Source organism: Pelodiscus sinensis, chromosome 9 (assembly GCF_049634645.1).
Source record: "Pelodiscus sinensis isolate JC-2024 chromosome 9, ASM4963464v1, whole genome shotgun sequence".
Classification (NCBI taxonomy): Eukaryota; Metazoa; Chordata; order Testudines; family Trionychidae; genus Pelodiscus; species Pelodiscus sinensis.
The window spans coordinates 36,177,973-36,192,008 of record NC_134719.1 but is presented as its reverse complement, the minus strand read 5'-3'; the positions used below and the strand labels follow the sequence as shown (position 1 = coordinate 36,192,008).

General features: G+C 45.9%; 1 protein-coding gene across 12 annotated transcripts in view; it reads right to left on the bottom strand.

Moving 5' to 3' along the window:
- TLCD4 (TLC domain containing 4) overlaps window positions 1–14,036 on the bottom strand; it is a 111,230-nt gene that overhangs the window by 7,627 nt on the left and 89,567 nt on the right. The window contains exon 8 of one of the 12 annotated variants that reach the window (XM_075936581.1): window positions 9,084–9,328. The exons of the other annotated variants lie outside the window; for them this stretch is intronic. Within the exon in view, the coding sequence (XP_075792696.1) occupies window positions 9,084–9,328 (245 nt within the window). The remainder of the gene's footprint in view (window positions 1–9,083; window positions 9,329–14,036) is intronic. 12 annotated transcript variants of the gene reach the window in all.

Genomic DNA, 14,036 nt, shown 5'->3' with positions numbered 1-14,036 from the left:
TTAACATTTTTCAATAGAGGCTTTGGAAATCTTAGACTTAAACTGTGAACCTCCAAGGGTCTTTGGAACACAGGGAGACAATCATTGCTGTAGAGCTTGGATAATTGGTTTTGTAAAGTAACTTTAACACGACAATTGTGAAATAATTTGGTTTTAGTTCTTTGAATATTTTAATTAGCACTGCCTGATGAAAAACTGGTATTCAATATTTTTAAAGAAGTGTCAATTTCTCACCTTGTGCAGTAACAGGAGTTCTTCAAGATGGTGCCCCGTGGATGCTCCACACTGGCCTTGGTGCCATCCCAGTGCAGGTATCAGAGATTTTGAAGCAGTCCCTGTAGGGGGCTGCACATGCACAGCACCAACCGACACGTGATTTCCAGTGGGCACTGCGCCTGTGCGGACTGCACTCTCCAGTTCCTTCTCTACCCCAGAGGCCTTATAGGTCCAAAGTAGGAGGAGAGCAGGTCGTGAAGCATCACGGGGACACCATCTCAAAGAACTCCAGTTACTGCACAAGGTGAGTAACTCCACTTCTTCTTTGAAAGATCCCTGTGGATGCTCCATGCTGGGTGATTTGAAAGCAGTATCATCATTCGGAGGCTGGGGCTTTGGAATATTGTAGAAGGCCAATGATAAAACTGCAGAGCCCACAGAGGTATTCTGCATGTAAGAGAGTGTGTAGTGCTTGAAAAAGGTAAGTTGTGATGTCCAGGTGACTGCCTTGCAAATGTCTGAAAGTGAGACATTGCGTAGGTATGCAGTGGTAGAGGATACGGCCCCAGTGGAATGAGCCGTCAGAGTTAAGGGTGGTTGTAGGCTCTTCAGGGTGTAACAAAGCCTTATGCAGTCGGTGATCCATTTGGACAATTTCTTTTTTGATATGGGTGGCTTTTTAACCCATTTGTTAAATGCTAAGAAGAGCCAAGGGGATTGCCTAAAGGGTTTAGTTCTCTTCAAGTAAAAAACTAGTGAACACCTGATGTCAAGAGTGTGCATGGAAGCCTCAAATGCATTGGCATGTGGTTACAGAAAGAATACAGGTAAGTTTAGTGGTTCATTTATATGAAATGAGGAGGCCACCTTAGGTAAGTATTTTGGTGAGTACAAAGGGTTACTTTATCAGAGTGGAATATTGTTAAAGGTGGGTCAACTATGAGTGCCTCCATATCTCCGATGCAGTGGGCCAATGTTAGGGCAACCAGCAAAGCAACCTTCATGGAGTGGTATTCCCAAGAGCAAGGTGAGGGAGGCTCAAAGGGTGCTCTGGTGAGAGCCTGTAGTACCAGATACAGATCCAAGGATGGTATGAATTGTGACATGTCAGGATGTAGGACACGCAGCCCTTTAAGGAACTTCTTGGTTGTGGGGTGAGTAAAGACAGAACAATCCTCAATTTGGGGATGAAAGGCTGTTATGACTGCTAGGTGAACTTTAATGGAGCTGAACGAGAGTGATGACTGTTTTAGAATGAGGAGGTAGTCCAAGATGAGTGACAGTGGCACTGATATCAGATCATGTCCTTCGGGAGTGCAACATGCTGAAAAGCTTTTCCATTTATATGTGTAGGAAGAGCGTATGGAATCCTTACAACTGTGAATGAGGATTGTGTGTATCTGCTCAGGAAGCCCTAGTTCAGATTGGGAGAGCCAAAGAGAAGACATGCTGTTAGATGCAGTTTGCGTAGGTCTGGGTAGGTTTGTGTCATCTGGCCCAGTGTGAGAAGATTGCGCTGGAGTGGGAGAGTGATGGGAGAACAAACAAATAATGAGCAGGAAGGGGTACCAGGGTTGTCTCAGCCATAAGGAGGCTATTAGTATGACTATGGTCCCATCTGTCCTGATGTTGTGGACTACTTTGTCGAGGAGTGGTATTGGGGAAAAGCATGATAGAAGTCATGCTTCAATGGGAGGTGAAAGGTGTTTCTGATGGATCCCTTCCCAATGCCCACTCTGGAGCAAAAGAGTATGCATTTGGTATTGTGAGGCATGGCAAACAAGCCTGTCAATGGGCGACCCCATTTGAAGAACAGAAGATGTACCATAGAACAATTGAGTACCCATTCATGATGTTGAGGGAAATGTCTGCTGAGAGCATCTGCAGTTACGTTGGTGACCCCTGGGATGTGAACTGCAGAAAGGAGGATGTTATGGTTGATACAAAAATTCACAACTTTATGGCCTTGGTGCATAGGAGCCGGGGTCTGGCACCCCTTTGTCTGTTGATGTAGAATACACAGGCGACATTGTCCGTAAGGACACATACATGTTTGCTCGTGATGGAGTTTGTCTGCATGCTTTGTGTATCACATGTGCAAGTCCATCTCCTGGACTGACTAGAGACCCTTAGTGGTCTGGTCACAGAAAAGGGCATCCCAGCCCGTGTGGAAAGCATCTACGGTAAGCATGCAGTAGGGGGGGCAATTGAAGGAATGGCACTCTTCTCAAAAGACTGGATGGTTTGGTCCACCATAGGAGGGACGTCTTCATGATGAGTAGTATGGTAAGCCAGAGAGACATGGGATGTTTTAAGGGTTTGTATACCACCGAAAACCAAATCTGTAGGCAGCACATGTGCAATCTGGCATGCAATACTACAAAAGTGGTACCTACCATGTGCCCTGGAAGTTGAAGGCAGTCCTTGGCTGTAGTGTTTGGAGAAAGGTTCAGCATTGTGGCTAGAGACTGGATGGTGAGGAATCTGTCATGAGGCGGGTAGACTCTTGCCACTGTGGAATGTAGACAGGCACCAATGAATTGAATGGTCTGGGATGGGTGGATAGATGACTTTTCCCAGTTTATGCGAAGACCCAGGTTTTTAAAACAATGGATAGTTGTTACTGTAACACAGACTGCCTTGGAGCGTGATGTGGTTTTGAGGAGGCAGTTGTCAAGGTAAGGAAATATGATTATTCCCATCAAGTGAAGGTGTGCTGTGGTGACAGCGAGCACTTTGGAGAAAATGTGAGGGGCTGTAGACAGGCCAAATGGAAGGACCCAATATTGGTAGTGATGTGGACTTACCATGAACCTTAAGAATCTTCTGTGAGCCAGGTGCATGAGAATATGTGTCCTGGAGGTTGAGGGCTGAAAACCAGTCCCCTCATAGCAATGCCAGGATAATCATGGATAGAGTGACATGTGAAAGTGTTGCATCTTGACAAACTTGTTGAGGTTGCAGAATTCTAAGATTGGTCTCCATCCCCCTGACTTCTTTTGAGCTAGGAAATAATGGGAATAGAAACCGGATCCCCTGAGACCGGTTCTGAGACCGGTTCTATGGCTTCAAGATCTAGAAAATGAATCACCTCTTGACATAAAAGATTCTCGTGACAGGGGTCCCTGAAGGGGGATGGGATGGGAGGGTGCATAGGGAGCTTGGAGAGGAAAGGAATGGTGTATCCCAACAGGATGATGTCAAGCACCCATCTGTCTGTGGTGACATCGGCCCACTGGTGATAGAATGGGCAGAGAGGGTTTTGGAATGTGCACATGGTTACTGGGGGCTGAAGCTGAGTGTCTCTGTCGGTGTCTCTGAGGCTGAGCTCGGTTTCTATTTGGATTGGAATCTGAATGTTGGTTGGGGTAAGTAAAGTACCGAGGTCGTGGTACTGCTTACGTCTGTTAGCAGGCGTATGGATGCCCAGGATGCAAAGGGTGGCACGTGAATCCTTCATTGTATTAAGGATCTCATTGGTTTTGCTGGCAAAGAGTTTTTGCCCATCAAAGGGCAAATCCTTGATGGTGGCTTGTATTTCGCAAGAGAATGTGGCCGGAGAGAACCACGATGCCCTGTGCATCAAAACTGCAGTGGCAGTGGTTCTAGCCACTATGTCTGCAGCATCTAGTGTGGAGGGCTGCCTGTGAAATAATGTGCAGCAGTTTAGAATAACCCTCAGCCACAATAACCATAAATTGAGGTCTCTTTCCCTAAGGGATGCTGTTCACAAAGTCCAGCAGTTTAGAATAATTCCTAAAATCACATTTTGCCAGCACGGTTAAGTAATTCGAGATCCTAAAGTGTAAAGTTGCCAAAATATAGGCCTTTTGACTGAAGAGGTCTAATCGCTTGCTGTCTTTATCTGGCAGAGTGGTACAAAAACAATTCTGTTTGGCTCATTGATGTGTCACCTCCACTCAAAAGTGTTCAGTGTTGGATGGGTGAATAAAAACTCTCAACTCTTAGAGGACACATAATATTTTTTGTCTGCCCTCTTGCATGTAAGTGGTATCGATACCGGGATTTGCCAAATCATGTGGGTTTTGTCTAGGCTAGCCGGATTGATGGGGAGAGCTATTTTGGAGGACGGAGAGGCTTGAAGGATGTCTGTGAGCTCATGCTGTGGTTGAGTGACCCCCTCAGTGGTGATCTTGAGCTCTGCTGTGACTCTTCTAAAGAGTTCGTTAAAGTGAGCAAAGTCATCAGCAGCCAAAGGTGGAGGACACATCACAGCCTCATCAGGTGAGGACGATGAATTTGTCAGAGGTGATGTGTCTGGTGGTGATTCCTCCACAGCCTGGCCCTCTTGAGGACCTGGTATGAGAGGATTTTGTGCTGATGAGGTTGTGCATGGTGTATAGGAAATAGGCAGTTTGTCAGAGCTGGGTTGAGCACTGCGGTGTCTTGTATAGGAACCCCAAGGGCTCCAGTAAGGCCATTGAGAAGGATATGGCATCGGTGAAGCCATCCAGTGGTGGTCACAGCATGGAAGGGGTGCATGTAGGTTGTAATACAGCTTGTAGTAATGTCTTGAAGGGCTGCATTGTGGGGGAAAGGATGCCTGTACCCTGTCATTGTTGTCACTGGAGAATTGTGATGATACCAGAGACAATGTCTTTGGAATGGCCAGTCTCAGCGATGTGTCTGTACCGAACAATGGTGACTGATGTGCGGATGTTCCTGCCAGATCTTCACTGAACATATATGAGAGTGGCGCTGCCAGGATCAGTGATGGAGTCTGCAGTGTCGGCTTGTACGGTGCCAACGCTGTAGGCGGTTGCAGATGATAGTGACCATTGATATGTTGGTGGTACTAAGTATATAATTGGTGCTGCAAATCTGGTCAGTGCTGGCTGTGCCGAGGAGCGGGCTGGTGCCATCAGTACCAAGATGGATGCCATCGGTGCTGAGACCAAGCTTGTTGCCAAGATGGCCAATGGTGCCATCTGTATCAAGGTCACGGGTGTTGCCATCAGTGCTGATCATGATGGAAACACGGTTTTCTGGAGTTGACACTTGTGGTGTATCCCATGGTACCAGGGTATTAATTGGCAGGGCTCAACAAATAATGCAATCTACTCGTCCATGGCGAGTATATTGCAACCCGGAAGAGCCGGGTTCCAGCGATCTGCGCATGCGCAGAATGATCTGCGCATGCGCAGATCGCCAGGCAACGCGGCTGGAAAGCGGGGCTCGCCACGGTTTGGCAAGCCCTGTTCATCGGTATCACAGAGCCTACCAGAACAGCACTAAGGCATTGTTTGGAGCCTTTGTGGTTAGAAGCAGCAATGGCCGGCAGTGCTATCTTGCCATGAAGGGAACCTGGGGGTGATCATGCCTTCCCAGGTTGAACTCTCCAATCCAAGGCAGGATGTAGGCTTTTTTCCATTAACATCAATTTTAGTCGAAGATCTCTGTCTTTGCATGTCCTGGCCTTAAGTTTGGCGCAGTGAGGGAAACTTTGAGTTAAGTGCTGTTCCCCCAGTCATCAGACACATTGCGAGTGACCATATGAGATGGTCATTCCTTCTCTGCAGGAGGATCAGCGTTTAAAGCCTGGCAAACCCAGAACGATGGAAAGGTCTTTTTTAAACTATTAACAACAAACTCACTAAATAACACTAACAGTAACAAGAAACTAACTATAAACAAACTATTGCAGAATCATCAAAAAAGCAGGAAACCATGGAGCTCTGTCTTAGGCTGAGGGCGGTTGAGAAGGGACTTGAGAGTGCAGGCCATGCATGCACACTGCCCACTGGAAAGCACTGGGATGGCCAATCCAGGCACTGGGACAGCACCGAGACCAGCATAAAGCATCTCCGAGGACCTCGAAGAAGAAGAAGAAGAAGAAGAAGAAGAAGAAGAAGAAGAAGAAGTGAAACTATACTGAGAAATTTATCTCCAAATGTCCTCAAAATTAGAGATTAGGGTCCCACCAAATTCGCAGTTCATTTTGGTCAATTTCATGGTCATAGGATTTAAAAATAATAAATTACATGGTTTCAGGTTGTAACTGTAGCGGTCCTGACCTAAAAGGGTTTGGGAGTGTCACAAGTTTATTGTAGGGGAGGTTGCAGAATTGCTATGCTTATCTCCGCCCTGCTGCTGTCAATTGCAATGCTTTTAGTGCTGGGTGTCCAGACAGCAGCAACTGCTGGCCAGGAGCCAGCTCTGAAGGCACCACCACCACCAGAAGCAGCATAGAAGTAAGAATGGCATAGTATAGTATTGCCACCCTTACCTCTCTGCCTCTGCCTTCAGAGCTTGGCCCTCAGCTAGCAGCTTCCACTCTCCAGATGCCCAGCTCTGAAAGGAGCAGTGCAGAAGTAAGGGTGGCAATAAAACAGCCCCCTTACAATACTTTTGTGATCGCTCTGCCACCCCTTTTGGATCAGGAAACCCAATTTGAGAAATGCAGATCTCCCCTGAAAAATCTGTATAATAAAGGGTAAAAGTACACAAAAGACCAGATTTCATGGGAGAGACCAGATTTCACAGGGGAGACCAAATTGCATGGTACATGTTGCCTTCTTCACAGTCATGAATGTTAAGGGCCTAGGGATGTAAATAATGATTAAAAAGTTAACCATTTAAATTAGTTACATTATGTTGTTTAAATGGTTAATCAGTTAAAATTAGAGGGGCTGGAGTTGTTTTGGCCAGTCTAGTGCACTGGGGACTAGGACAGGGGTCAGTTGTGGGCCTTGTGTTGGTCAGAACCGTGGTCTCTCTAGTACAAATGAGGTCCAGGTCCAGATCCAGGGTCTGACCAGCATGGCTGGGGTTCTACTGACACCTGGCGGATGTAGCTGGGGCCAGGGGTTAACTATTAAGGTCAATTGCTTACTGGTTAACATTTGACATGCTTTGTAAGGAAAAGGAAAAAAGACTGTATGTAGGGCCTCCATCTGTTATCACATATTTTCTGAATTTTGCCTTTTTGTTACTGGTGTCTTATTACTGTGCTTCTAAGATCTTAGAGATCAGTCTGGTCCCAAGCCAAAACCTCATCTTTAAACATTACAAGTTGCATTGCAAATTATTATGTAAATTCTCAGCTGTATGAAAAATGTAGATGCGAGAGTAATTTTTGAACAGTTTTTTTTTTTAAATATTTTGATTCCCTACTAGAGAGGTGTAACTGTTACTGTCAAGTAGAACCTATGGGTTGGGTTCCTAGGGAAGTGTTTGCATTATTGTTATGCTCCTCAATTTCCCTTCACTCACACAAGAAAATCACTGCATTGAAGATCTGTGTAACTGTGACAGGTCAGAGAAAGGACAGAGAAGATCAAACCACAGAAAACAACTTAATTACTGAACCCAAGAAAGCAAAATGAGCTAAATCTATTTGCCATTAAGCAACAGATATAATGATGGTTAGAACTTCTACTTTGTAAAACTGATAATAGGTTACAAGTTTACAATTGAGGGCACAGTCATATTAACAGATACTTGTGATATTGACTGAACGCTACAGCTCTCTAGTAAGTATAAATAAAGTCAAATATTTTTATATGCATCTAGATTTTTATTAGGTATTGTACTGTGTCAGCATATTAATTTACACATGCTTTTTAAACAATACATGAAAAAACATAATAGGACAACTGCTTGCAATCAGCATCAGAATGACAATGTATGTTTTGCCCATCACTGACTAGGTCAATGCTGAAGTTAAACTTACCTTGTATATGGACAAGTCCAAATCAAAAGCAGTAGAAGAACAGAAAGGAGATGCAAAGTAGTGATTTAATAAAAAGTAAAATTTCTATTTGGCTGTTATGACATTTGTGCAATTCCTTTGTGATTTTTAAAAAAGTAAAGTAATGCTTGTGAAAGTGTTGGATTATTAGACAGCCATGGAGACTCCAAACTATAGAACAGATATAGCACAGACAGCGTCAGGAGAGTTCATACTGACCTCATTATTCTACTTATGTGTCTTAACACTGAGAGGAATGACAGTCTCTAGGGAAGAGAGAGATTCAGTCTCTACATACATTCAGATCTTTGTCTTTATGCTGACATGGTCAACAAGGAAGCAAACTGTGAGAGTGGCTTTTGTGAAGTGAGCAGAGTAATGATCTGCTAGACCAGGGGTCGGCAATAACTTTTGACTGGGGGCCACTTCAAACATTTTTGAAGTAGCCCCGAGCACCTGAGCTACCCCAGAAGGGGCGGGGCTGAAACGGGAAGGGGCAGAGCCAGGATGCTTCTGGACTACCCCACCCACAGACCATGATTGGTTTGGGGGTGGGGAAGCCCCTTTGCCCCCACTTCCCACTAGGCACCCATTCCCCTGGCAGGGTGGGAAGAGGCTTCACACGCTCCCCCTGACCCCAGGCCAATCAGGGTCTGGGGGCAGGGGAGCTGCACAAAGCTTCCTTCGCCCTGCTCACGCCCTGCATGAGCGTACGGCACTTTGAAGTGTCGCGCGTGACGTCTCTTCCCGCCCTGTGAGGAGCACATGGCGCTTCAAAGCACTGCGTGGTCCTGTCAGGGGGGAGGAAGTTTCACGCACTCCCCTGCCCCCAGACTCTAATTGGCCTGGGAGCGGGGAGCAGCAGGGCCTCTGCCAGCCAGATCTACCTGCTTGGTGGGCCGGATCTGGCCCACAGAGGACCTTTTGCTCACCCTGTGCTAGACTGCAGTTTTAATCTTTCAGTTTAGGCAAAGACAATTCAATTCTATGGCTCAGCTATTTCTGATAATGTTCGTTCTATCAGTTGGGTTAAAAAAAGCAAATACCTTTCAAAGAGCAGAAATCTCTTCTATAAGAGCAAGATTTTAGTGTCCTATACTACACATCTTTTTGCATTAAGATAGTCATTAGTGCTCCTGAAAAGGAAGTCACTCACCTTGTGCGGTAATAACGGTTCTTTGAGATGTGTGTCCCCATGGATGTTCCACTGTAAGTGTCAGGTTGCCCCAGTGCCACAGATCGGAGTTTTCTGTAGCAGTAGCTGGTTGGGCCATGCATGCGCATGAGGTGCCTCGTGCTGGTTGGGCCATGCCTGCGCATGAGGTGCCTCGTGCTGTTTGCACCTTGTGCGTCACATGCAGAGCCCGACTCCCCTTCAGTTCCTCATATACACCCGAGTCTCTGAAAGAGAGGAGACAAAGAGAAACCCCCTGAAGAAGAGGGGAGGAGGGTGGATATTGGAGCACCCATGGGGATGCACATCTCAAAGAACCGTTGTTTATTGCACAAGGTAACTTCCTATTCTTCTTCAAGTGATATCCCCCTGGGTACTCCACTGTGGGTGACCACATAGCAATAATCAGTTAAGATAAGGATGGCAGGCTTCAGAGTGATCTCTTGTTGGCAGTAGATAGCACTGCATTATGGAGAATAGCATAATGTTTCATAAAACTATGATCTGATGACCATGCAGCAGCATGGCAAAGGTCTCAAAGCAGAACTCCTCATAGGAAGGCTTGTAAGAAGGATATAGAAACAGCCCTATTAAAATGCACTCTGGGTGGGGCAGGAAGTGTCTTGTGATGTAGAGCATAGTATTGTGTGATACAGGAGACAATAAAGTTGGATATGCTTTGTGAAGAGAGTGCCCTGCTATTCTCTAGTGCAGTCAATGTAGAAAGAAAGAGCCCTCTGAACATTTAAAGTATGGAGGAGAGCCTCCAGTGTGGACAAATGTAGCTTTGGATAGAAGGCCAGGAGAATAATTGGTTCATTGATATAGAAGTCCGAGCACACTTTCTGTAAAAAGGATGGTTGAGATCACAACATGACACTATCTCTACTAAAAACTGAATGTCCCTTTATCCGGGAATGAAATAAGGTGATAGCTACAAAGTGGACTTGAAGAGAAGGTAGGGATAAATTAGATTGTTTCAAATCAAGGATGTAGTCCAGAATCATGTGTAGCAGAGCTGCGTGTGGATCACTATATCTCTGTGAGCATCATGCTGAGAATCTCACACATCTGTGGAGGTAAGTAGTGTGGGCGGTAATGCATCTACTATGCAAGAGGACAAGCTTTACTCTGAGCAGAGTGTTTTGGCATCTTGAAGCCAGCGAGGAGCCAAGCTGTTAGATGTAGGGTCTGAGGATGGGGGTGAAGTCAAGTTCCCCTGTCCTAGGTCAGTAGATCTGGACGACACGGGAGGAGATAAGGGGGTCGAAGAGACATTTGAGAGAGATAGGGGAGCTATGTCTGCCTGGACGAGGAGGGGTCTATGAGAATTACTCGAACACAGTCCCTCCAGATCTTCTCAAGGATTCTTGGAATGAGTGGAATTGGCAGGAAAGCATAGAGTAGGTGGGCTTGCCAAGAAATCAGAAAAGCGCTACCTAGGGAGACCCATCCTAGATCCATTCTGGAACAATATGTGGAACATTTGGTGTTGTTGTGAGAGGTGAAGATGTTGATCTGAGGAAACCCCCATTTGCAAAATATGAGCTGGAGAGCTTGCCGATCGATCTTTCACTGGTCTATGGTGAAATGTTTGCTCAGAGTGTCTGCTGCATTTGATTCCAGGCAGGTACGAAGCAGCCAAGTTGTTGGCAATGCACCAATTCCAGAGGCAGACTGCTTCCATACACAGGGAACAGGATCACGCCCTGTCTTGACAGCTGATGTAATATATGGTTGTCATGCTGTCCATCAGTATTCTCACAGTAGAATTGGTGACATGTGCACGAAAGTGCTTACAAGCATTGGAAACTGCCTGAAGCTCCAGCAGATTTATGTGTAGAGATGTTTCATGATCGGACCATTGACCCTGAGTAAAAAGCCCGTTTAGATGCGCTCCCCATCCAATCATGGACACTTCAGTTGTGATCTGTACCAACAGTTGTTTGAGCTGGAACAACCATCCAGCACCCCTCTTATCATATTCGTTGGGTTGGTCCACCACTGGAGGGGGGGTTAGGACATTGGGAGGAGGCGATACATGCTTGTGAACCTGATGTTTGAAGGGGATGTAAACTGACGCTACCCAAAGCTGGAGGCAGCGAAGATGTAAATGACCATGCTGTATCACATACATTGCGTGGCCATCTGGCCCATCAGTTGTAAACATGTAAGAGCTGTCACGGAAGGACTTGTGGCAAGTATGCTGACTAGATCCTGTATTTCCTGGAATCTCTGCATTGGCAGATAGGCACAGGCCATGAGAGAATCAAGGCAAGAGCCTATAAACACGAGAAACTGTGTCGGCTAAAAAGTGGACTTTTGGTCATTGATAATGAGTTCTAGGGATCGAAATAAGTCTTTGGTGGTAGATACCATGTGGAGAGTCTCTGCATGAGATGGACCCTTTATGAGGCAGCCATTGAGATAAGGGAAAATAATCATGACTTGTTGACATAGGTATGTGGTGACTACCTCCAGAGAAACCAAATGGAGAAACTGAATGGTAAAACTCAGTGTTGGAAGTGTTTGATGCTATAGTAAAATGGAGGAATTGTCTGTCTGTGGGACAGGTGGATAGTCACATGAAAATAGGTATCTTGCAGGTCAAGGGCTGCAAACCAGGCTCCCTTGTCCACTGCTAGAATTATAGACATGAGTATTACATCTTGAACCACTGCTTTCTTAGATGTTTGTTGAGCTTCTGTAAGTCTAGGATGGGTCTCCACCCTCTTATGTGCTTCTTCATGAGGAAACAGTTGGAATAGAACCCTTTGCCTTTGAACTGATTGGGCACTCTCTCAACTGCTCCTATGGCAAGGAGCTGATGAACCTCTTGCCTTAGAAGTTCGTCATGAGAACGGTTCCTGAAGAAGGAGAGGATGGGGGAAGAGAAGTGAACAGGATGGAGTAGCCAGATGCGACTATTTCCAAGACCCAACAGTCTATAGTGATAGCAGCCCAGCAATGGTTGAATGGACACAAACAATGGTGAAAAACAGCAGTGTGTTCTTGAAGATGGAGATGGAAGAGGTTGTGCAGGCCCCCAATCAATGTTTCAAACCTGCTGCTTGTTGGGCTGGAAAGTGGAGGAGTGATTATTCTGCTGTCGCCTCCTTTGTACCCGAGGTCTAGACTGGAATTGATCAGAATGTCTCTGATGATTCCTGGAATATGAGAAATCATGGTGTCATTGGTAAGGCATGTATATCTTGTGTCGATATGGAGGAGTATATATTCCTAGGGTTTGAAGTGAAGTTCTAGAATCCTTACTTGTATGAAGGACCTCATTTATTTTTGCAGCGAATAATTTCTCCCTATCAAAGGGAAGGTCCTTGATCTTTTCTTTGAGCTCCTGGGGACTCCTACTGATTGAAGCCAAGAGGCCTTACTCATAATGATGGAGGTCACAGTAGATCTTGCCACAGTGTCTGCCACATCTAAGACCATTTGGAAAGTTGTGCGAGCCATCATGCATCCCTCCTGTACTATAGATTTTAACACAGGTTATTGTCTGGTAAATGTTCCATCAACTCTGTTAGTCTGGTGTAATTATCAAAATTGTGGTCAGCAGATTAATTAGCAGAATAATTACGTATGCATAATTGGAGCATGGAAGATGAATACATTTTTCTGCCAAAGAGGTCCATGCATTTTGATTCCTTGTCTTGGGAAGTGTTTCTATATTGGGGAAGTTTTTACCTCTGTTGAGCTGAATCAACCACCAATGAATTGGATTGCAAATGGTTAATAAAAGGTCCAACCCTTTGGCAGGAACAAAGTACTTCTTGTCTGCATGCTTATTGGTGGGAAGGACAGATGTGGGTTTTTGCCATATTTCAACTGCAGCCTCCATTATGGTTTCATCTATGGGAAGCGTGATTTTTGGCTCTGTTGGTCATCTGGAGGTTTTTCAGGAGGTGATATTGTTTTTCCTGGACCTCAGTGCACTGGACCTGTTGGCTTGTAGCCACTCTCTTAAACAGTTCTTGAAACTGCTTGAGATCGTCAACCAGGGAGATTTCCCCTGGAGTGACTTCCTCATCTGGAGATAAGGACTGGTCAGTGGGCGAGGTATCTGGGTTGTGGGGCTCATACTCTTCTGTTATCTGAACCTCTTCCATCTCCTGCTGGTCAGCAGCCAGCAAGGTTTGAGCATGGGATGAGGGAGGTGGTTTCCTGGAAGGTGGTGTAGGGTGGAGCACTAGAATGGTTCCTGGATACTGACCATTGGTAACACAATGACCAGTGTCTGTAGTAGCATGAAGGGCACCTCTACTCCATCATTCATGGAGGATAGTGATCATAGGAATATCTGTGCCTGTGTTTGTCACAGCAGGATCTGGTTGGTGAGGAGTGCCTAGACAAGAAGTCACTCCCATGGTCTTCTTTGAAAGCACTTCAAACCGACAGCACCAGAGACCTCAGAGTTCTGACAGAACCACGAGATGAAGGAGGCGGTGATGGAGAAATGGTCTGGTACATGCCTTCCTCAGGTTCACCGCACACAGTGAAGCACGTTGTGACCTTGCACAGTGAACCTGAGGAAGCCTCTCTGTCAGTGTCAGTGAGCATAGCACCGATGATGAGGATAGTGGTGCCAGTGAGAAGGTCGGTTCAGGGCTCTCAGGTATGGTGGGTGAGTGGCTAGACTTGGAACGGGTCTTTGTCAGCACCGATGGGGTAGACAGGGTGGAAGATTTGTCCATCTTGCCCAACTTCATTGGTGTTGGGGTCATGGTTGACATTAGTATCAATGCCAGTGCTGAAGCTGTCGGTAATGGTGGTGTACTGTGCCAGGACTTCAGTTTCACAGATTTTGTAGAACAGCTGATTATGGTGCCGGATGTGCCCAGGTTATCACCGGTGCTGACATGGGCCAACAAAGAGACCGGCAAGGAACACATCGGTGAGATGCTCCTTTTCAGCACCATT